General features: G+C 50.8%; 1 protein-coding gene and 1 pseudogene across 1 annotated transcript in view; both read right to left on the bottom strand.

Moving 5' to 3' along the window:
- Positions 1-743: 743 nt before the first annotated feature.
- Positions 744-3,457, bottom strand: LOC143475456 (uncharacterized; annotated as a pseudogene).
- A 1,314-nt stretch (positions 3,458-4,771) lies between these two features.
- LOC143474849 (cadherin-2-like) overlaps positions 4,772-21,346 on the bottom strand; it is a 30,656-nt gene continuing 14,081 nt past the window's right edge. The window contains 9 exon segments of the mRNA XM_076972474.1: positions 4,772-6,427; positions 9,728-9,892; positions 15,656-15,745; positions 15,747-15,796; positions 16,699-16,932; positions 18,239-18,472; positions 20,251-20,393; positions 20,640-20,893; positions 21,251-21,346. The exon segment at positions 21,251-21,346 is cut by the window's right edge and continues 90 nt beyond it. Of these exon segments, the coding sequence (XP_076828589.1) occupies positions 6,221-6,427; positions 9,728-9,892; positions 15,656-15,745; positions 15,747-15,796; positions 16,699-16,932; positions 18,239-18,472; positions 20,251-20,393; positions 20,640-20,893; positions 21,251-21,346 (1,473 nt within the window). The 3' untranslated portion in view covers positions 4,772-6,220.

Genomic DNA, 21,346 nt, shown 5'->3' with positions numbered 1-21,346 from the left:
AGCGTCTCGACAGCTCCCAACAGCAGTCTGTGTGAAGGTCTGAATAGTAAAGGCAGGACAAAGTTGAGAAGAGCCAGCAGCCTGTGCCTTTCTCCCAGACAATAACGCAGGCCTTCCTGTGTCATCAGCACAGGATCGATACACACTGTCAGACCTGCAGCTCATTTATGGCGTGAAGGAACTCTCACCTGTATGGCACTGTGGATCAGGACACTGAGCATTTCTGAGGGAGTGAGAGTGTTCTCCTGAGAGAGTTAGTGTTCTCCTGAGAGTAAGAGTGTTCTCCTGAGAGAGTTAGTGTTCTCCTGAGAGTAAGAGTGTTCTCCTGAGAGAGTTAGTGTTCTCCTGAGAGTAAGAGTGTTCTCCTGAGAGTAAGTGTTCTCCTGAGAGTAAGTGTTCTCCTGAGGGAGTGAGAGTGTTCTCCTGAGAGAGTGAGATTGTTCTCCTGAGAGTAAGAGTGTTCTCCTGAGAGTAAGTGTTCTCCTGAGGGAGTGAGAGTGTTCTCCTGAGAGAGTGAGATTGTTCTCCTGATAGAGTGAGATTGTTCTCCTGAGAGAGTCAGTGTTTTCCTGAGGGAGTGAGAGTGTTCTCCTGAGAGAGTGAGAATGTCATCCTGAGAGAGTGAGAATGTCATCCTGAGAGAGTGAGTGTTCTCCTGAGAGAGTGAGTGTTCTCTTGAGGGAGTGAGATTGTTCTCCTGAGAGAGTGAGAGTGTCATCCTGAGGGAGTGAGAGTGTTCTGAGGGAATGAGAGTGTTCTCCTGAGGGAGTGAGATTATTCTCCTGAGGGAGAAAGAGTGTTCTCCTGAGAGAGTGAGTGTTCTCCTGAGAGTGTTCTCCTGAGGCAGTGAGAGTATTCTCCTGAGGCAGTGAGAGTGTTCTCCTGAGGCAGTGAGAGTGTTCTCCTAAGGGAGTGAGATTGTTCTCCTGAGGGAGTGAGAGTGTTCTCCTGAGGCAGTGAGAGTGTTCTCCTAAGGGAGTGAGATTGTTCTCCTGAGGGAGTGAGAGTGTTCTCCTAAGGGAGTGAGATTGTTCTCCTGAGGCAGTGAGAGTGTTCTCCTGAGAGAGTGAGTGTTCTCCTGAGAGTGTTCTCCTGAGGCAGTGAGAGTATTCTCTTGAGGCAGTGAGAGTGTTCTCCTAAGGGAGTGAGATTGTTCTCCTGAGGGAGTGAGAGTATTCTCCTGAGGGAGTGAGATTGTTCTCCTGAGGCAGTGAGAGTGTTCTCCTAAGGGAGTGAGATTGTTCTCCTGAGGGAGTGAGAGTATTCTCCTGAGGGAGTGAGAGTGTTCTCCTAAGGGAGTGAGAGTGTTCTCCTGAGGGAGTGAGAGTGTTCTCCTGAGGCAGTGAGATTGTTCTCCTAAGGGAGTGAAAGTGTTCTCCTGAGAGAGTGAGAGTGTCATCCTGAGGGAATGAGAGTGTTCTCCTGAGGGAGTGAGAGTGTTCTCCTGAGGCAGTGAGAGTGTTCTCCTGAGGCAGTGAGAGTGTTCTCCTAAGGGAGTGAGAGTGTTCTCCTGAGGCAGTGAGAGTGTTCTCCTAAGGGAGTGAGTGTTCTCCCGAGGCAGTGAGAGTGTTCTCCTGAGGGAGTGAGAGTGTTCTCCTAAGGGAGTGAGAGTGTTCTCCTGAGGCAGTGAGATTGTTCTCCTGAGGCAGTGAGATTGTTCTCCTGAGGGAGTGAGAGTGTTCTCCTAAGGGAGTGAGAGTGTTCTCCTAAGGCAGTGAGAGTGTTCTCCTAAGGGAGTGAGATTGTTCTCCTAAGGCAGTGAGAGTGTTCTCCTGAGGGAGTGAGAGTGTTCTCCTGAGGGAGTGAGAGTGTTCTCCTAAGGCAGTGAGAGTGTTCTCCTGAGGCAGTGAGAGTGTTCTCCTGAGGGAGTGAGATTGTTCTCCTGAGGCAGTGAGAGTGTTCTCCTGAGGCAGTGAGAGTGTTCTCCTGAGGGAGTGAGATTGTTCTCCTGAGGCAGTGAGAGTGTTCTCCTGAGGGAGTGAGATTGTTCTCCTGAGGGAGTGAGATTGTTCTCCTGAGGCAGTGAGAGTGTTCTCCTGAGGGAGTGAGATTGTTCTCCTGAGGCAGTGAAAGTGTTCTCCTAAGGGAGTGAGATTGTTCTCCTGAGGCAGTGAGAGTGTTCTCCTAAGGGAGTGAGAGTATTCTCCTGAGGCAGTGAGAGTGTTCTCCTGAGGGAGTGAGAGTGTTCTCCTGAGGCAGTGAGAGTGTTCTCCTGAGGCAGTGAGAGTGTTCTCCTGAGGGAGTGAGATTGTTCTCCTGAGGCAGTGAGTGTTCTCCTAAGGGAGTGAGAGTGTTCTCCTGAGGCAGTGAGAGTGTTCTCCTAAGGGAGTGAGTGTTCTCCTGAGGCAGTGAGAGTGTTCTCCTGAGGGAGTGAGAGTGTTCTCCTAAGGGAGTGAGAGTGTTCTCCTGAGGCAGTGAGATTGTTCTCCTGAGGCAGTGAGATTGTTCTCCTGAGGCAGTGAGATTGTTCTCCTGAGGGAGTGAGAGTGTTCTCCTAAGGGAGTGAGAGTGTTCTCCTAAGGCAGTGAGAGTGTTCTCCTAAGGGAGTGAGATTGTTCTCCTAAGGCAGTGAGAGTGTTCTCCTGAGGGAGTGAGAGTGTTCTCCTAAGGGAGTGAGTGTTCTCCTGAGGCAGTGAGAGTGTTCTCCTGAGGGAGTGAGAGTGTTCTCCTAAGGGAGTGAGAGTGTTCTCCTGAGGCAGTGAGATTGTTCTCCTGAGGCAGTGAGATTGTTCTCCTGAGGGAGTGAGAGTGTTCTCCTAAGGGAGTGAGAGTGTTCTCCTGAGGGAGTGAGATTGTTCTCCTGAGGGAGTGAGATTGTTCTCCTGAGGCAGTGAGAGTGTTCTCCTAAGGGAGTGAGATTGTTCTCCTAAGGCAGTGAGAGTGTTCTCCTGAGGGAGTGAGATTGTTCTCCTGAGGGAGTGAGAGTGTTCTCCTAAGGGAGTGAGAGTGTTCTCCTAAAGGAGTGAGAGTGTTCTCCTGAGGACCCAGAACCACTGATGGAGGTTTGGCTGAAGGCCTTTGACTCATTGCAGTGTGTTCACTGAACAAATCCAGCACTTAAACACAGGCATAATGTTGATGCAAAGTTAGACAAGTTTTTTGCCCAGAATCTACACATCACTTTTAACAACTGTTTCAACACACAATCTATTTGCAAATGGTATATGTGTAAATCAATCACTTTGTACAGCATACAGTCTTTCCATGTCCAAATATCACTTTACAGTTTTGTAACCAATGACTAATTGGATGGTGTTAAAGTACTCCAGAACATTGGGTTTGCAATAATACAATAAATGTGGATACTAGCCTTAATTGTAGGTATTAACGTCTACACTTGGTCAACTGCATAGGAAAAACAGCACTTTTTATGCATGTCAAACATTTTTCAGAAGGCCTTGACCATTCAGAATATTAACATACTCTTCAAACTGTGAAAATACTCAGCATTTGACATGTTGACTTCTTGTCCTTCTTTTGCTGTAGGCACGTGCATGCAGTCTGTGAGTCACAGACGCCACCGGAGGCTGGTCAGGTCCTGTCAGGGCTCTGCTGTGGAGCATGCTCTGTGGGCCTTAGGTCAGGTGACTGGCTTGGCCAGCCAATAACACTTCACTGCTGAAATGAATTAAATAAAGTGTTACATAAAGCCCAAGTCGCCATCCCTGGTTACTGAACAACCGCACGGGTCTGGCGTCAGAGGTGCAAAAAAACACACAGGACCTCTAGACTGTTTCTGTGGTAACGAAAAACAGTTCAGTTCTGTAGCTGCGCTTCTGAAAAGCACCTGAAAGTTAAGGCTACACGTTAACTTTTCTGTGTGTTTTGACTAGGAACTTGGTCAATAATGGTTTGAACGCCGAGCAGGATAAAGCTCGCGCAAACCAACTTCACATCTTAACATCAGTGAGCCACAGTAGAAACAAAGAGGGTTTTTGTGGAATAACACTGAAATGCCACTTTGCAGAGAACGGAGAATTCCCTTCAGGCACTAGACTGGTGCCTTAGCAACCAGCTAATGCCGGATGTCCAGACATTATTTTAATGGGATTGGCCACTGCCACCCGAACAGTACCCCCTTATCCATAACGGCACATTACTGTATCTTCACGCAAACGCAGCCATGTGTGCATACCACTAATTTAAATGAACTCACACCTATATCTGTATGAAAACAACAGAAGCCTTGCCTGAATGGGACGGACAACTGTGATGGTGGCGTTTTTTGTATTTCGGTCCTAAGAAGAGGACGCGGCATAAATCAACGCTTCATTCTCCTGAAGAAAGGGGGGTCTTCATGACCGTGAGTATTGACACAGCCCCAACGCACAATACAGCATGATAAAAGGAAGAAAATGACTGAGCAGACTGACAAATTTAACCTGAGTTGCCCTTAAAAAAAGCAACGACATACGAGAGAACTGAGGCAGCGTTTGCTTTCATCCCAGGCTTTATCAGAACCAGCAGGGAGTACTGACTGCTGACATCAGTACTGACAATCTGCTACAGTGGGATGTGCTATACTGAATGACACACAGGGGAGATGACACAGCCCTAAACCATAAAGGGCTCTGCTTTGCAGACGCAATGAAATACTACCGTTGCAGCTAGCGTGAAAGCTAAGTCAGTCATTCATTATTAGTGAGTGTTTCCGGTTAATTTAAAAATGTCAAGGCGAAAAATGAAGTTAATAAGCATTGAACGCGTGGTTAGAAGTGTGAGAAGCAGCGTGCTAGAGTGGGAAGCAGAGGAAGGAACAAACAGAACAGCCTTTAGCTCCAAAATTAGCATTTTTATTCAGATGGTTGGGTCAGAGATGAATCATTTGAAGTACATAAGCTCATCCACAAAGCATCTGTCAGAGACCTTTCCTGCTCTTAAAGCTACCTCAGGCATTAGTTCCTACAACAGTCAAAGATGGAACAGCACCCTAGCTCCTCCCCCTCCCTTAGCCCCTCCCTTACCCAAAGCCCATCCCCTTTTTGGTACAAATTTGAACACTTGTGCTGACAATGTTGTGGGTTTTTTTTTTTTTGTTTTTTTCTTTTTACAGAGTTCTTTTGTTATTCATTCTTTTTCTTTGCTTTTTATTTTTTCGGTTTTTTACTTTTCTTACAAAAACTCTTCATCCTCTACATGTTTCACATCAGCTAATTTTAGTGTTTTGTACTTTGTAAATAAATTTTGAAAACTTTTTTTTTTTCATTGTTGTGAAAAGATAAAAACATGCAAAAAAAAGTAGCCCAAATCATACATTTACAAGATTGAAACTGTTTGCACTTCGTTATCGACGACATCGAAAGAAAAAGGAAAAGAGAAAACATTATGTACACATGTTTTTACAGTAAAACCTGAAGGGCATCAGATGGTGACTAAGGCAGATGAAGTGGAAATGGTTGACAACGCAAAAGCAAATGTTTGTTGCCCTTTTTTTGGGAAAATGTTACACCACTTCAGAAACAAAAGTAAAATGTTGTGTTCTATAAAATTCTTTTTGACCCCCGTATTTCCTGCAACCAGCTGCAAAAATTTTTTTTGTGGGAAAAAAAGTCTAAACCCAAACTGCACTGTACAGTGATGTGAACCCGAAGCAGGTGTGTCCTTCCTATGGGACCCTTCATTTAAAAATTTTTTAATAATTAATTAAATAATCATTCTCGACAAACAGCAGTTGGTAAGCAGGAAAAGGAAGCCGGATATTAACAGACTTCTTCATGTCTCCAGATCACTCCAGATGTCAGTACCATTAAAGCCTCGAACATAAAACTAGTCATTCAGATCCAAAAAGATGTACATAAAGGCACATTATATCCCAGTGCTTCTGTACTGTAAAATTCAAGTGTAACTGAGCGCTTATTATAGCCTACCGAACAACCCAAAAAACCGTGACAGTTCACCAGTCTCCCCAACTCTCCTCCTCTGGTCCTAGTCCATGGCCAGTGCCTAAAGCCTTCAACAAGCATATATGTATGCCTAAACTACAACATTAAGCCTAGGGTTTTGATTTTTGTCGATTTCTTCTTTTTTTTTCTCAAATCTTGTCTTTTATGATACATTTTTTTTTTCCGTTTGTGTGTTTAACCCACTGCCGTCTGTTCTCCGGGTGGAATATCGGTTGTCAGAGCTGCACTCCTCCGTCAGACAGGAGGCAGGGGGGGGCGGAGAGGCCGTGCCGTTTCCCTCCCTCGTCCTGGCCACCGTCTGCGCGCGTGTGGGCGTCTCACTCGTCCGTGCCGCCGTACATGTCGGCGAGCTTGCGGAAGCGTGGCCCCCACTCGCTGAGGTAGTCGTAGTCCTGGTCGCTGCCGCTGCTGGAGGAGGTGATGGAGCTGAGGGAGCCCGCCGTGGAGCCGCTGCCCTCGTAGTCGAACACCAGCAGGGAGTCGTAGGGCGGAGCTGTGGGGTCGCCGTCCGCCGCCTTCAGGCCCTGTCGGCACGGGAGAAGGCGCCGTCAGCGAGAGGGCACACACACACACACACACACACACACTCACACACACAGCAGCGCGGAAGGGCGGATTAGCACGAATCTCCCCCCTCGTGACCCCTGCATCAGCGGAGCAACGCTGGAGTGGTGTTGTACTGATCCCACAGCTTTGTGGCTGTGTGCTACGGATAGTCAGGGGGATTTTTTGACGTATAGCTGAACCTTAAAGTGTTATTGTTTTTTTTTTTTTTTTTTATCACAGCGTGAAACAAACAATACCTTTATTAGGTCTTTCTGAAACACAGAACGGATGTATTTGAGTGCGCCATACACACCCGTCCTGCCATCTCCTTGAAACTTAAAAGTTTAAAAGTGTTTGTAGAGCTTGGGGCAGGAGGGTAATTAGAGCACAGACAGATTAAACTCAGCCCGTATGCCTACATGTCAACCTATCTCTAGTGTCCAAGTACACACCTCCCTCTACATTCCACCTAATCGGACTAATGAAGTGTTTAGCGTGAGTGGGAATCGTGCTACGGATCGGCACCGTGCCAACGGTACCACTCTCAGCTCCCTAAGCTGAGGATTATCCGAAATTTGATGAGAATCAGAATCAGAAAACGGGATGAGCTCAGGCATCAGTGGGAGACATTCCTACAGACATTTCCTCTCCTCATCCCCCTCTCCTCCTCTCCTCCCCCTTTTCTCATTTTCTATAATTGCTTCTCCTACACCCTTCACCACCACCCCCCACCCCCCAAAAGCCCAGCAGAACAGTGCCACTGGCCTTATACCTGTAGTTATTGCCAGTATTTGGACACAGAGGAGCTCAGATCTACACAGACATACAGACAGAAAAAAAAAGAGAGAGAGATTGAATTCTGCCATGAACTGCTTTGAACAACTATTAAAGTACAGAATATGTACACTGACATAGTCATTGGCCATTAACGTCTTCTTGTTAGCTTCCTCTGACATATAAAGGCTGGACCTCTGAAGAACTACAGATGGTCAGCTCTCCAGCTCTGCACATACTGTTAAATCAGCCCAACACACGCTGGTGCCAGCGCTAGGTTAGCCTAGTGTCTTGGTGCCAGCGCTAGGTTAGCCAAATGCCCTCTGCTTCCAGTAATTCTTTATCCTAGCACACTGCAGCCAGTGGTGGATTATTCTAGCATCCTCTTGCCAGTGTTGGGTTAGCATATTACCCTGCTGCTGGGTTAGCCAAATGCCATCTGTTTCCAATGCTGGATTAGCCTAGCGCCCTGGTGCAGCTGTTGAGTTAGCCTAGCGCCCTGGTGCTACAACTGAGTTAGCCTACTGCCCTGGTGCTGCAGTTGAGTTAGCCTAGTTGGGTTGTGCTGGATTACATTAAAGGAGTAAGTCAAGAGGTGGTGGTCTGTAATACAGGTCCTTCTCAGCATGCAGCCCAAATCAAACGATGAAAGATGAACTGCCCAGCAGATCTGGTGGTAATAGAAGAACCTCCATGCTGTGTGCTGAGAGGGTCTGAGGAGAAAGAGAGGCTTGAAGCATGAATGTGTCTGCAGTGAGAATACTTACTAAACGGTAATTAAAAGATTCACTCGTCCTGGTTTGTGTTAAGCAGCTTTGAGTGTTGGAGGGGTAGTACATAAAGAACCCTAGTCTTATTATTAGTTTGCAATTACTGAAAAATAACCTTCACACCATGTCAAGGTCCAGCAAAGCATGGTGCACAAAGAAAATTATGCCATCGTTTTTTCTAAATCATATTATTGATTTTAGACGGAGAAAGAGCCTGGCTAAGCAATTCTCAATTGAGGAGTTCATTACGGCCCCGCTGTTCTTCGGATAAAAATAAAAGAAAAGAAAACTCGTCTCTGCCCCGACGCCTCCACCCCCACCCTTTCTGAAAGACTTGCACAAAAAGAATTTCATATTCCTGAAAATGAATAATGGAGAGGTCACGGAGACGTGTGGGTGCTTCGGCGTCCCTGTGGGGGGGTCCGTGGGCCGCGTTTTCACGGGGCCGCGTCGCCGCGATGCTGGTGTTCTTTCATCCTGGGCTCTGGGCCGTGATCTGGGTGGTGCTGGTAGGGGCAACTGGGCCCACTGAGGGGCAGGGGGGGAGTGGTAATTGGAAACACGCCTCCGTGCTGGGCAGGTAATGAAAGAATCGCCGCTGCGACGTCAAAAGCGGCCGACGTTTCTCGTTCCTGCACTGGCACTCGAGTGCGAGTGAGAATGAAAGAGAACAGGATCGCTCCACTCTCTCTCCACCTCTCCTCCACCTCTCCCAGGCCACAGGGACAGGCTGGGTGGAGAGGACACGGGGACAGTGTCCCGCCCGGCAGGGGCCCCTCCGGCATGCCGCAGTAGGGGATCTCTCGAAAAGTTGACACGTCTCGTAGGTGTTTGAGTGAAAGACATGGACCCAAAATTAGAACGCCCGATTCACGACCGCCTAGTTCTATTGTACAATGTTCTTACCTTAGTAGATTAAAAAAATAAATGAATTTACAAAAGATGAAAGAGACGTTTGGGATCTTGCGTGACTCCACTCTACGAATCTTTGGTAGTAAAAGATGAAGAGGGCACTAAAATTAGTTGAGCTTAGAGGAGATATGAAACAGCCTCCGAGCCTCTCGCGCTGGGGTGATAAAACGGAGCTGGGAAAAGCAGCTTCCTCTCAAATCAAATGCAGAGAATAAACAAACTGCACTCATCCACGGCTACAGTCTCCCTGGCTGCCTTACAAGAGAAGGAACTCTGAATAAAGGGGGGGGGGGGGGGGGGGATGCTCTGGGAAGAAACATCTGAACTTTTTTGCTGTACAGAGCAAGACAGATGATTGCATTTGTATTTACCCTTTGTTACAATCCGAGGTGGTGACAGTTCTGTGTGTGTGTGTGTGTGTGTGTGTGTGTGTGTGTGTGTGTGTGTGCGTGTGTGTGTGTGTGCGCGCTTATATTGATGTGCTCCACTTTCTTCCGGTAGAGAAAAGTCATCTTCAAACTGCATTAAACATCCCAAAGTCAACACCATTGCTGTGAATTAACCGTGTTTGGTTGACTCCCCTATCACACCAGACTCAGAGAATATGACACACCTATTGGATCCTCCTTAAACACAGCCAGCATGCACACAGTTGCACCAGCACCTTTCCTGCCCCATACACGCAGGTCTGCCTCTACCCCTGGGGGCAGTTTCCTTTTTTGATCTGTGGTTCTCCCCCCCCCCCCCCCCCCTCTCACTGGTAGCTTCATCCTCTCCCCCCAGCCTGTGGCGGCCCCCAGCTGTGTGCATGGGGTACGCTACCTCATTGATGAAGTCCCCGATGTCTCCAGGGTGGGGTGCGGCCGATCTGAGGGGGTACTGGGGCTCGGGGTGGAGGGGCCTCTCATCCAGCCTACGGATACTGAGGGGCTTCACGGCATCCGGCTCCAGGGTGTCCGGCTGCTGGAGCTGGCTGAGATCATAATCCTACGCGCGCACACACACACACACACACACACACACACACACACACACACACACACACACACACACACACACACACACACACACACGGAGACAGATGGGAGAGTTAACTAGATGGCCAAATTATACACACACGCGCACAAATTTACTCAGAGCTACTACTCATAAGCTTAGACAGCAGAATCCCAAACACCTCATTTGTATTGCACTAACCAGGTTACGGCATACAAACTATTACATACTGAATTTATAGCTGAGTAGGTTAATATGTTCAAGGCCACCTCCTCACCCCCTCACCTACTCACCCCTCACCCCCTCACCTACACACCCCTCACCCCCTCACCTACGCACCCCTCACCCCCTCACCCACTCACCCCTCACCTACACACCCCTCACCCCTCACCTACGCACCCCTCACCCCTCACCCCTTCACCCCCTCACCCCTCACCTACGCACCCCTCACCCCTTCACCCACTCACCCCTCACCTACACACCCCTCACCCACTCACCCCTCACCTACGCACCCCTCACCCCCTCACCTACGCACCCCTCACCCACTCACCCCTCACCTACACACCCCTCACCCCTCACCTACGCACCCCTCACCCCTTCACCCACTCACCCCTCACCTACCACTCACCCTCACCCTCTCACCTACCCCTCACCCTCACCCTCACCTACCCCCTCACCCCTTCACCCACTCACACCCCTCACCCTACACTACCCCTCACACCCTCACCCCCCTCACCCACTCACACCCCTCACCTACGCACTCACCCCTCACCCCCTCACCTACACACCACCTCACCTACACTCCCCACCTCACCTCACCCCTCACCCCCTCACCTACACACCCCTCACCCCCTCACCTACGCACCCCTCACCCCCTCACCCACCACCCTCACCTACACACCCCTCACCCCTCACTACGCACGCCCTCACCCCTCACCTACAGCACTCACCTACGCACCCCCTCACCCCCTCACCACTCACCCCTCACCTACTCACACCCCTCACCCCCTCACCTACGCACCCGCTCTCACCCCCTCACCCCTCGCACCCCCGTCACCGACGCACCCCGCACCCCCTCACCCCGCTCCCCTACGCACCCCTCTCCCACGCACCCCTCACCGACGCCCCTCACCTACGCACCCCTCTCCCCTCACCTAGGCACCCCTCACCCCCTCACCTACGCACCCCGCTCACCCCGCACCTACACACCCCTCACCCCCTCACCCACTCACCCTCTCACCTAGCACCCCGTCACCCCGCACCTACGCACCTCCCCTCACCCCTCTCACCGACGCACCCCCTCACCCCGCACACCGCACCCCGCACCCCCGCTCTACGACACACCCCTCAACCCCTCACCCACGCACCGACTCACCTACGCACCCCTCACCCCCGCACCCCTCACCCCCCTGCACCTACGCACCCCCTCACCCCCTCACCTCTCACCTACACACCCCTCACCCCCCCACCCCCTCACCTACGCCACCCCGCACCCCCTCACCCACTCACCCCCTCACCTACGCACCCCCTCACCCACTCACCCCCTCACCCACTCACCCCTCACCTACGCACCCCTCACCTACGCACCCCTCACCCCCCTCACCTACGCACCCCTCACCCCTCACCTACGCACCCCTCACCCACGCACCCCCTCACCCCTCACCCCCCTCACCTACACACCCCCTCACCCACTCACCTCTCACCTACGCACCCCCTCACCCCCTCCCCACCCCTCACCCCCTTACCTACGCACACCCCTCACCCCTCACCTACGCACCCCTCACCCCCTCACCCCCTCACCCCCCTCACCTACGCACCCCTCACCCATCACCCCCTCACCTACGCACCCCTCACCCCCTCACCCCCCTCACCACGCACCCCCTCACCCCCTCACCTACACACCCCTCACCCCCTCACCCACTCACCTCTCACCTACGCACCCCTCACCCCCCTCACCCCCTCACCCCCCCTCACCTACACACCCCTCACCCCCTCACCCACTCACCTCTCACCTACACACCCCTCACCCCCCACCCCCTCACCTACACACCCCTCACCCCCTCACCCACGCACACTGACGGGCCGGTATTGGCTAATCATGCTTCAAGAAACAAAAGCGCTAGTTGGTTATAAATCCACTCTAATCCTATTAGTATCTCCGTGGCAACCTCTCAGATGCAGCATTTGTGGACTGTGTCTCTAGCTCCAGGGTCTTCTGAGGACCCGCGTTGTGGAGCTGGGGTGATGGAGGAGGTGTGGGGGGTGGAGAGTGTGGGGTGATGGAGGAGGTGTGGGGTGGAGAGTGTGGGGTGATGGCGGAGGTGTGGGGGTGGAGAGGGTGGGGTGATGGAGGAGGAGGAGTGGTGGTGGAGAGGGTGGGGTGATGGAGGTGTGGGGTGGAGAGTGTGGGGTGATGGAGGTGTGGGGGGTGGAGAGTGTGGGGTGATGGATGTGTGGGGTGGAGAGGGTGAGGTGATGGAGGTGTGGGGTGGAGAGGGTGGGGTGATGGAGGAGGTGTGGGGTGGAGAGTGTGGGGTGATGGAGGTGTGGGGGTGGAGAGTGTGGGGTGATGGAGGAGGAGGTGTGGGGGTGGAGAGTGTGGGGTGATGGAGGAGGAGGAGTGGTGGTGGAGAGGGTGGGGTGATGGAGGTGTGGGGTGGAGAGTGTGGGGTGATGGAGGTGTGGGGTGGAGAGTGTGGGGTGATGGAGGTGTGGGGGTGGAGAGTGTGGGGTGATGGAGGTGTGGGGTGGAGAGTGTGGGGTGATGGAGGTGTGGGGGTGGAGAGGGTGGGGGTGATGGAGGAGGTGTGGGTTGGAGAGTGTGGGGTGATGGAGGAGGTGTGGGGTGGAGAGTGTGGGGTGATGGAGGAGGTGTGGGGGTGGAGAGTGTGGGGTGATGGAGGAGGTGTGGGGGTGGAGACGGTGGGGTGATGAATGAGTGGGGGTGGAGAGGGGTGGAGAGAGACTCCACCGTCTCCACCACCCACTCCTCCATCACCACACACAACTAACAAGTATAACCAGTTAGAAACAGAACCAGCTCCGTCAAAAGTGCATACTGTATTGGTGCAGAGTGATAAATATATAACAGAAACTAACTAGAAAAGAGAGAGAGAGAGAGGAGAGAGGAGAGAAGGAGGAGGAACAAGAGGGGAGAGAGGGTGGAAAAAGAAAGGACAAAGGAAGAGAGAGATCTAATATTCACTGCGGTCTCTGACAGACACTGTATGTATTTCTTTATATCATTGTGTTGTTTCTCTGGTCTGTCATTCCTTCTCCTGCATGGTGATCTGTTCTCCACATGATGGCCACTGAATAAACGTGTCTGACACGCAGACCCTTAGAGTGTTTTAGCAATGCTGCCGAGACCACTGGAGTGTGTGTGCGTTTATGGACATTTCAAATAATTCAGCTCAGTGGCCAAGATAGCTGCCGGCTAACGCTCCGATTAGGCCAGGCACTATCAACGAGGCGTCTTCACTAATGCTACACACATTAGCGCGCTTATGTTATGTGAGCAATTATATGGGCTTGAAGCCTCATTACGAGCAGTTACAGACGTGATCGCTTTAAATTCTGAACTCTACCGCAACACAGAGGAGACCAAGTCCCAGAAGAGTCTCAAAGATCCTTTCAGAGTCACGAAGTCTGACTCCACTGTTGAGAAGAATACCAACCTTATATATGACCACTCTGTAGAGCAGGGATGGGCAACTTCCATGATAAAAAAGGGCCAAAAAACTATTATTGGAGGGCCACATGACCACGCACTTCAAATAATTGGATATGAAAGACACTACAAAATTATTCTCAATAAGAACACATTTTAAAAGGAATTCAGATCTGTATGTTTATTGCACCAACATACATCTATTTTCTGCATATAAATGCATTAAACATGTCCTTAATAAGCAACAAAGACAAAACATTTGCTTAATAAAAAAGTGCAAAAAGGAATTTGAAATCCTTCATATCAAAGAAGTTTAACGCGTAGCGCGCTGCGGAGCGAGGAGGCGGACACAAACGCTGAGAAGAGCGAGATTTAATAAGGGGAATTCCATAGGCGAAGTCGTTTGTACAGGCACGGGTCAAAAACGGGAGAGCCGTCCAAGTGGTCAACAGGACAAGGCAGGAGTCGTAACAGGAGAGCCATTCACAACGGGAGAAACACAACGGAGACGGAAAATACCAGAACAGCGATGACAGAGATAATCCACAAAACCAAACAAACCACAAATAACCGACAACGGGCAAAACACAGAGATACAAGTACACAGGACTAAACTAGACACAACTGAACACCAATGACGTGCGTGGCAGACAGAGGGAAACCAGGACAGCAGACACGCAGGGCGGGATAACCAGGCAAGGAACAACACCGACACGGGAGAGGGGGGCGTAGCCCTACGTGACAAGAACAAAAAAGTCCTGCTCTATCGGGGTTTTTTCTTTTAATTATTAAATTATCAATCTATTTGGATTGCAACTGGCGGCCCTCGTCATCACTCAGTGCGGCCCCGCGGGCCGCCAGTTGCCCATCCCTGCTGTAGATATACGTGTGTATGTGTGTTTATACACGCTGAATATACCCTATGCTTCTCACTGTGATGGATTCCAGTCCTTGGTTCATAGATTCAGGCTGCTGGCAGGTACATTGTATGTTTATTTAGTTGTTTTATGAATCTGCCCTCACTGTTCATACTGCATATATACTATTGTAGAACATACACTATGTTGCCAAAAGTATTCGCTCACCTTCCTTGACTCACATATAATCTTAAGTGACATCCCATTCCTAATACATAGGGTTCAATATGACGTTGGTCCACCCTTTGCAGCTAGAACAGCTTCAACTCTTCTGGGAAGGCTGTCCATGAGGTTTAGTAGTGTGTTTATGGGGATTTTTGACCATTCTTCCAGAAGTGCGTTTGTGAGGTCACATACATAAACATATGTTTATGGACCTTGCTTTGTGCACTGGTACACAGTCACATTGGAAGTGGACGGGGCCAGTTGCAAAATGTTCCCCACAAAGCATGGAATTGGAATTGTCCATGGAATTGGAATTGTCCATGGAATTGTCCAAAATGTCTTGGTACCCTGAAGCATTCAGAGTTCCTTTCACTTTCAGCTGCTCGACCATGGAAACCCCATTCCATGAAGCTGTTCTTGAGCTAATCTGAAGGCCACATGACGTTTAGATATCTGTAGTGATTGACTCTGCAGACAGTTGGCGACCTCTCCACACTACACGCTTCAGCATCCACTGACCCCGCTCCGTCAGTTTACGTGGCCAACCACTTCGTGACTGAGTTGCTGTAGTTCACAAACACTTCCCTTTTCTTATATCTTCACTTTTCCCTTCTGACAGTTGACTGTGGAATATTTAGGAAATTTCATGGATTTGTTGCATAGGTGGCATCCTATCACACTTCCACACTGGAATTCACTGAGCTCCTGAGATCAACCCATTCTTTCACAAATGTCTGCATGCCCAGGGTGCTTAATTTTCTAAACCTCTGGCCATGGAAGTGATTGGAAGACCTGATTCCGATAATTTGGATGGGTGAGCGAAAACATTTGGCAACATAGTGTATGTCATAAAAGATTCCACTGTGAGTCTTAGGTCTAAAAAGTCTGATGGATCGATTGATTGGTTGACAGGATGGATGTGTGTGTGTGTGTGTGTGTGTGTGTGTGTGTGTGTGTGTGTGTGTGTGTGTGTGGTGTGTGTGTGTGTGTGTGTGTGTGTACCTGGTCCTCCTCTCCTCCGCCCTCCTCGTCGTATTTGAGGATGTTGTCTCGGACGTCGTCCTCCGGGTCGATCAGCAGCTGCTTGGCCTGGACGCTCCTTGTCTCTCCTCTTCATCCACATGACAAACAGCAGCACGAGGACTAGTGGGAGGAAGAGAGGGAGGAGAGAAGGAGAGAGAGAGGGGAGGAGAGAGTGGAAGATGGGATAGAGAGAGCAGGAGACAGTTGGGGAAAGAGAGAGGGAGCGAGTGAGAGAGGGAGAAAACAGGAGGGGAGAAACATGGTGTGTTATCATGGTTAGAAGTTATATGTGTTATATGTTATTTATAAAAATACATGTAACAGTATTTACATATAAGAGCCTGAGTAACCAAACCCTGGGTATCCTAACCCTGGGTCACCTAGCTCTGGTTCACCTAGCCCTGGGTATCCAAACCCTGGGTATCCAAACCCTGGGTAACCTTACCCTGGGTATCCAAACCCTGGGTCACCTAACCACTGGGTAACCTAGCTCTGGGTATCCTAAACTTGGGTATCCTAACCCTGGGGCTCCTCACCCTGGGTAACCTTACCCTGGGTATCCTCACCCTGGGTAACCTTACCCTAGGTAACCTAGCTCTGGGTCACCTAGCCCTGGGTCACCTAACCCTGAGTATCCTAACCCTGGGTAACCTTACGCTGGGTATCCAAACCCTGGGTAACCTTACCCTGGGTATCCTAACCCTGGGTAACCTAACCCTGGGTAACCTAGCTCTGGGTATCCTCACCCTGGGTATCCTCACCCTGGGTAATCTAATGCTGGGGAACTTATAACTTGGTCCAATAGCACCAAGCTGCATGTCTTTTCTATGTTCCATTCAGCTGAGCTTGTGGACCTGAACACGACTCTGACCTCGAGATGGTCTCACGAGCCTGGACACGGCTCTGAACCCAAGATGATTTCAGAAGCCTGGACACGGCTCTGAACCCGAGATGGTCTCACGAGCCTGTACATGGCTCTGAACCAGAGATGACACAAGCCTGGAGGCAGAGGTTGCACTCACTGAGGAGGATGATGATGCACAGCAGGATGGCGATGATGGCACCCGTGCCGAGACCGGCGGCCATCATGTGCTCCTGATCCGTGCAGTCGCCGTTTTGGTCACACTGGCACACCTTGATGCGCAGGTACGACGTGTTGGACATGGGCAGGTTGCCCGAGTCCGTGATGTAGATGGGCACCTCGTAGATGCCTCTCTCCAGGAAGCCGATTCGCAGGCTTAGCTGGGCGTGGTCACCTGGAACAGAGCAACATGGGAGTTGTAGTTGATGCGGGCGCTTCTCATGTTCATATGATATCTTCTGTGTTCAAAGGTTTGTTGTCAGGTTGGGTCAGGTTGAACCCAGGTTCAAGTTGGGCTGCTTTACAGCAGTGTGTTGGAAAATAGTTTTATTATTTCAAATATTTACATTTTCATACTCTGAGAAATGATACAGATCACCGAGAAAGAAATTACATCACAGGAGAAAAAACACAGGAAACGATGCCAAGGCAACAGATTTGTCGATGTGGAGATGAGGTCATGGCAAGGTGGTCTGGTGAGTGTCATTTCAAAGCTCTCTCCAACAGAACTGATAATGTGGAACACTGCACTGCATTCTGGGAAGCTCAGCCCAGTCTGAGAAGGACAGCCAGACAGAAGACCACGTCCACACACAAGGACGGGCCGGAGCAATGCGAGCTCAGAACTGGCTTAAGGAGCCCTAGGCCTATTTCCTATTTCCACTACATGTTTGTGTAGTGCAATCTAATCCATACACACGCACACGCGCACACACACACACACACGACACACACACACTACCGCACCACACACATACACACACACACACACACACGCACACACACACAAATGCACACACACACACACACGCCTGCTGCATGATAGTGCTGATTAAGTACATTGGTGTTTCCCTGAGAAGAAGAGTTGTCCTGTGTTTTAAAACCCGTCTATATACGTCCTGCCAGGCAGTGACCCTACTGCACATCATTTGATAGATGCTGTAGACACCAAAAAAACGGATGCAGATGGATGGATGGATGTATAGAAAGAAAAAAGGGAAAAAGAACAGTATTTATGTGGATTAATTGCCTCCAGTGCATTGTTATGTTTTCATCATGCTATGTTATCATGTGTTATGTGTCTAGTTGACGGCACTAATCAGACAGGAAAAGCTCCATCGCTGTGCGTCACAGTCTTGTGTTCCACGTTTCATCACAGGGGACCCACCAGCATCCGTTTTTTTTGTGTCTACAGCATCTATCAAATGATGTGCAGTAGGTCACTGCTGGCAGGACGTATATAGACGGGTTTTAAAACACAGGCAACTCTTCTTCTCAGGGAAACACCAATGTACTTAATCAGCACTATCATGCAGCAGGCGTGTGTGTGTGTGTGTGCATTTGTGTGTGTGTGCGTGTGTGTGTGTGTGTGTGTATGTGTGTGCGTGTGTATGTGTGTGTGTGTGTGTGTGTGTGTGTGTGTGTGTGTGTGTGTGTGTGTATGTGTGTGTGTGTGTGTGTGCGCGTGTGCCCTCTCCCACCATTGATGCGTGTGAGGGTCCAGTTCCTCCTGACATCAGGGGGTCTGAGGAGCAGTTCAAATGCGAAGGGCCCCGCGTTGGGGTTCAGGTCTCCATCCAGCGCCGTGATGTTGATTGCGTTGGGCTCGGGTTTCTCACACACCTCGGCCTCGTGGGGGAAGACCTGCGGGGCGTTGTCGTTGATGTCCCGCAGCAGGATCTGCAAGGTGCCCGTCCCGCTGGCCGGGGGCACACCTGCAAGCAAACACGCACATTAGCCCGGACGATGAACCTGCACTTCTGGACCTGGAGGGGCAAAACGACCCCGACTCATGCAGATGCAGCAGCTAACAGCTCAAACAGCTCAAACAGCTGGAACAACTCAAACAACAGCTCAGAAACGCTTTCATGACCACGTCCATTTATCACCCAGCACAATTCCGTAAACTCCCTTCTCTCTCTCTTTTGTTCTCTCTCTCTCTCTCTCTCTCTCCCTCACCCCCTGCCTCTGCCCCCTTATCCCTCCTCTCTCTCCCTCCTCTGCCCCCCCCCCCCCCCCCCCCCCCCCTCGTCCTGAAACACCTGAGTCGTCTGTCCCGCCGTGTGTCACATTAGTCCGGGCTTCAGTGGCCGCGGGGTGTAGAACTGTGGGGCGGCTCTTCCCGGCCGCCCGCGACAGGCTCTGAATGCTAAGAACCGCTGCTTGGCTCCCGACATCGCCGCCCTCGCTCGCGCAAACACGCGGCCAAAGAGGCTTTCGTTGCTCGCGCCCCAGTCAAACCCGCCTTGCTTGGCCAGCGACGCTCCGTGGCCAGCCACAAATCTCCCAGCTGGAAGAGGCTTTTGTCATTACTGGCCGGAGTCCACGATGTCCAAAGGCCGGCAAGCTGGGCCATTCAGTTCTAGCTTGTATACCTCTGTGGGTTTCAAACGAACTCGCTCAGTTCATTTAACATCCGGTTCATTTGACGCTGACAGTATTGTATGCTATGTGGTCTTGACTCCAGATGGCTCAAGTTATGCAAGATGCCTAGAGCCAATAACGGTGTCACTGTGGGTTGAGTGACAGGACTGAAATCCCGCCTGCCATTCAGAGCTGACAAACATTTTACCCTCGGACATCCTCTAAATAAACCAGCTGTCTGCAGAAATGTTTAACTTGGAGAATAAGCTATATTCTGGCATAGTTAACCCCTAATGCGGTAGGTGAATCATTTGAACGGCATTTCACTTCATTGTATCTGAAGAGGGCTCCGACTCTAAAAGGGGGCAGGGCTTGCAACACCAGGACAGCCAATCAGATGACGAGAAGGAACAGGAGCAGAGTAGCAGAGCCCTATAGAGTCCTATAGAGCCCTATAGAAGGGCGCTTCTCCGGGCGCCTGCTGGTACTGTCACCTTGGCTAAGGTGTCTCCTTGGCTGATGCTAAATATGGCAGCCTGGCCACTCCCCCTCAGCGAGGGAGCCGACTGGAGAGGGGCGGGGCTACCGTCGGGCGTCTCTGCAGCCGAGAGAAGCGTTGCCCCCGGAGTGCTGGTGTAAGTCTCGCTCTCGTGCCCTCACAAAGCCCTTCCTGTTTGTTCTTTAGGTATGGAGTCAGCAGAAGTGCTGAATCATCTGCCTCCCCACAGGAAGGAGCACAAACCCGCTCGCTGGAGTCAACGGAGACGGAAGAGGATATAATATTACTGTGTGTCGCCACAACAGACTCTAATCCACCTCAGTAACAGACATGAGCCTCGGCAGTTAATGGAACAGGAGACGCCATATGCGCATACAACGCCATATCATATAATCATCATCATTAGCACTTGCAGATATATTATTAATGTTATATTTTGTCTCAATTCTGGAGGCCCCATACCCGCACTGAAAATACTCAACGTTCTTGAAACCGCGAATCTTGCGTCATTTCGCGAAATGTCCGGAGCAGTGGTTGGCCCAGGGGTGTCCTCCCTACGACGAGCCCAGATCAGGCTGATTCAGGCCGAGCACAGAGCCAGGGCTGAATGGATGAGGCTGCCCAACTCACCGCTGTCCGTAGCCAGGAAGGTGGCGTTGTACAGGTTGTGCTGGACGTAGGGGGATTCGCGGTCCAGGACGGCGATGGTGGTGATGCGGCCGGTGTTGGCATCGATCCTCAGCCAATCGGCTGGGTCCGACAGCCTGGAATACCTGTTCAGGTGAGAGTGGTCAGCAAAGTGCTAGGGCGGAGCTTTAGAGAGACAATGACTGCGAGGTTGGCATAAACTAGCACTACGCAATGTGAACTCAGTGCCACTCAATATTACCTCAGGACCTAACCAGCAGATGTCTATTTATGTATGGACGTTCATATAGCATTGATTAAAACTCTTCCTTTAAACTATGTATATATTAAATAAGTAGCGGTTTCCCAGGCGACAGGGCGTTCCGTCGTACCTCATGATCTGTGACATGTAGCGGTCGGGGTCCTGCGCGGTGAAGGTGGTGAGCGTGGACTCGGCCGGCATGCCCTCGTCCAGCCGGAGGAGTTTGGGGTTGGGGTCGAAGTAGGGGCTCTCGTTGACGTCGATCACGTGCACGGTGACGGTCGCCGTGGACTGGCGGGGCAGGTGGATGCCACGCTCCAGGGGCAACTCGTTCACCGCCACCACGGTCAGCACGATTATCCGGTTGGTCTCGTAGTCGACGGGCTGCGTGCCGGAGGAGAAAGAGTCAAGCGCCACACAACCACACGTTCTCGTCTCAAAACGCTCTCGGAGTTAAAGCCGTGGTTATGAGAACAAATTACGGGGGAGTTTCAGAAAAGAGTTTCCACCCAAGGATAAAATGATTCAAAAATATCAGCCACTTTGGGTGTAGACTGTAGTCATGTCAAACGCCACCTTGAGCAAAATGTCTGGATAAAATGTCTGGATAAAGCTACATTCATTTCAACACAAATTTGATTCAGCATCCATTTAATATGCAGACTGCAAGTGTGTGTGTGTGTGTGTGTGTGTTTGTGCCGGTGTGTGTGTGAGAGACTGGCTGTAATGAACCCTCCCCACCTTCACCACGGTGACCAGACCCTCGTTGGTGATTGGGTCGGTGGGGACAGAGAAGCGGCCCATGGGGTCGCCCCCGGTAACCTTGAAGACAGCGTT

Source organism: Brachyhypopomus gauderio, chromosome 14 (assembly GCF_052324685.1).
Source record: "Brachyhypopomus gauderio isolate BG-103 chromosome 14, BGAUD_0.2, whole genome shotgun sequence".
In the NCBI taxonomy this organism is placed as follows: Eukaryota; Metazoa; Chordata; class Actinopteri; order Gymnotiformes; family Hypopomidae; genus Brachyhypopomus; species Brachyhypopomus gauderio.
Note: the sequence above shows the minus strand (reverse complement) of the source record. Positions and strands in the feature narration are given on the sequence as shown.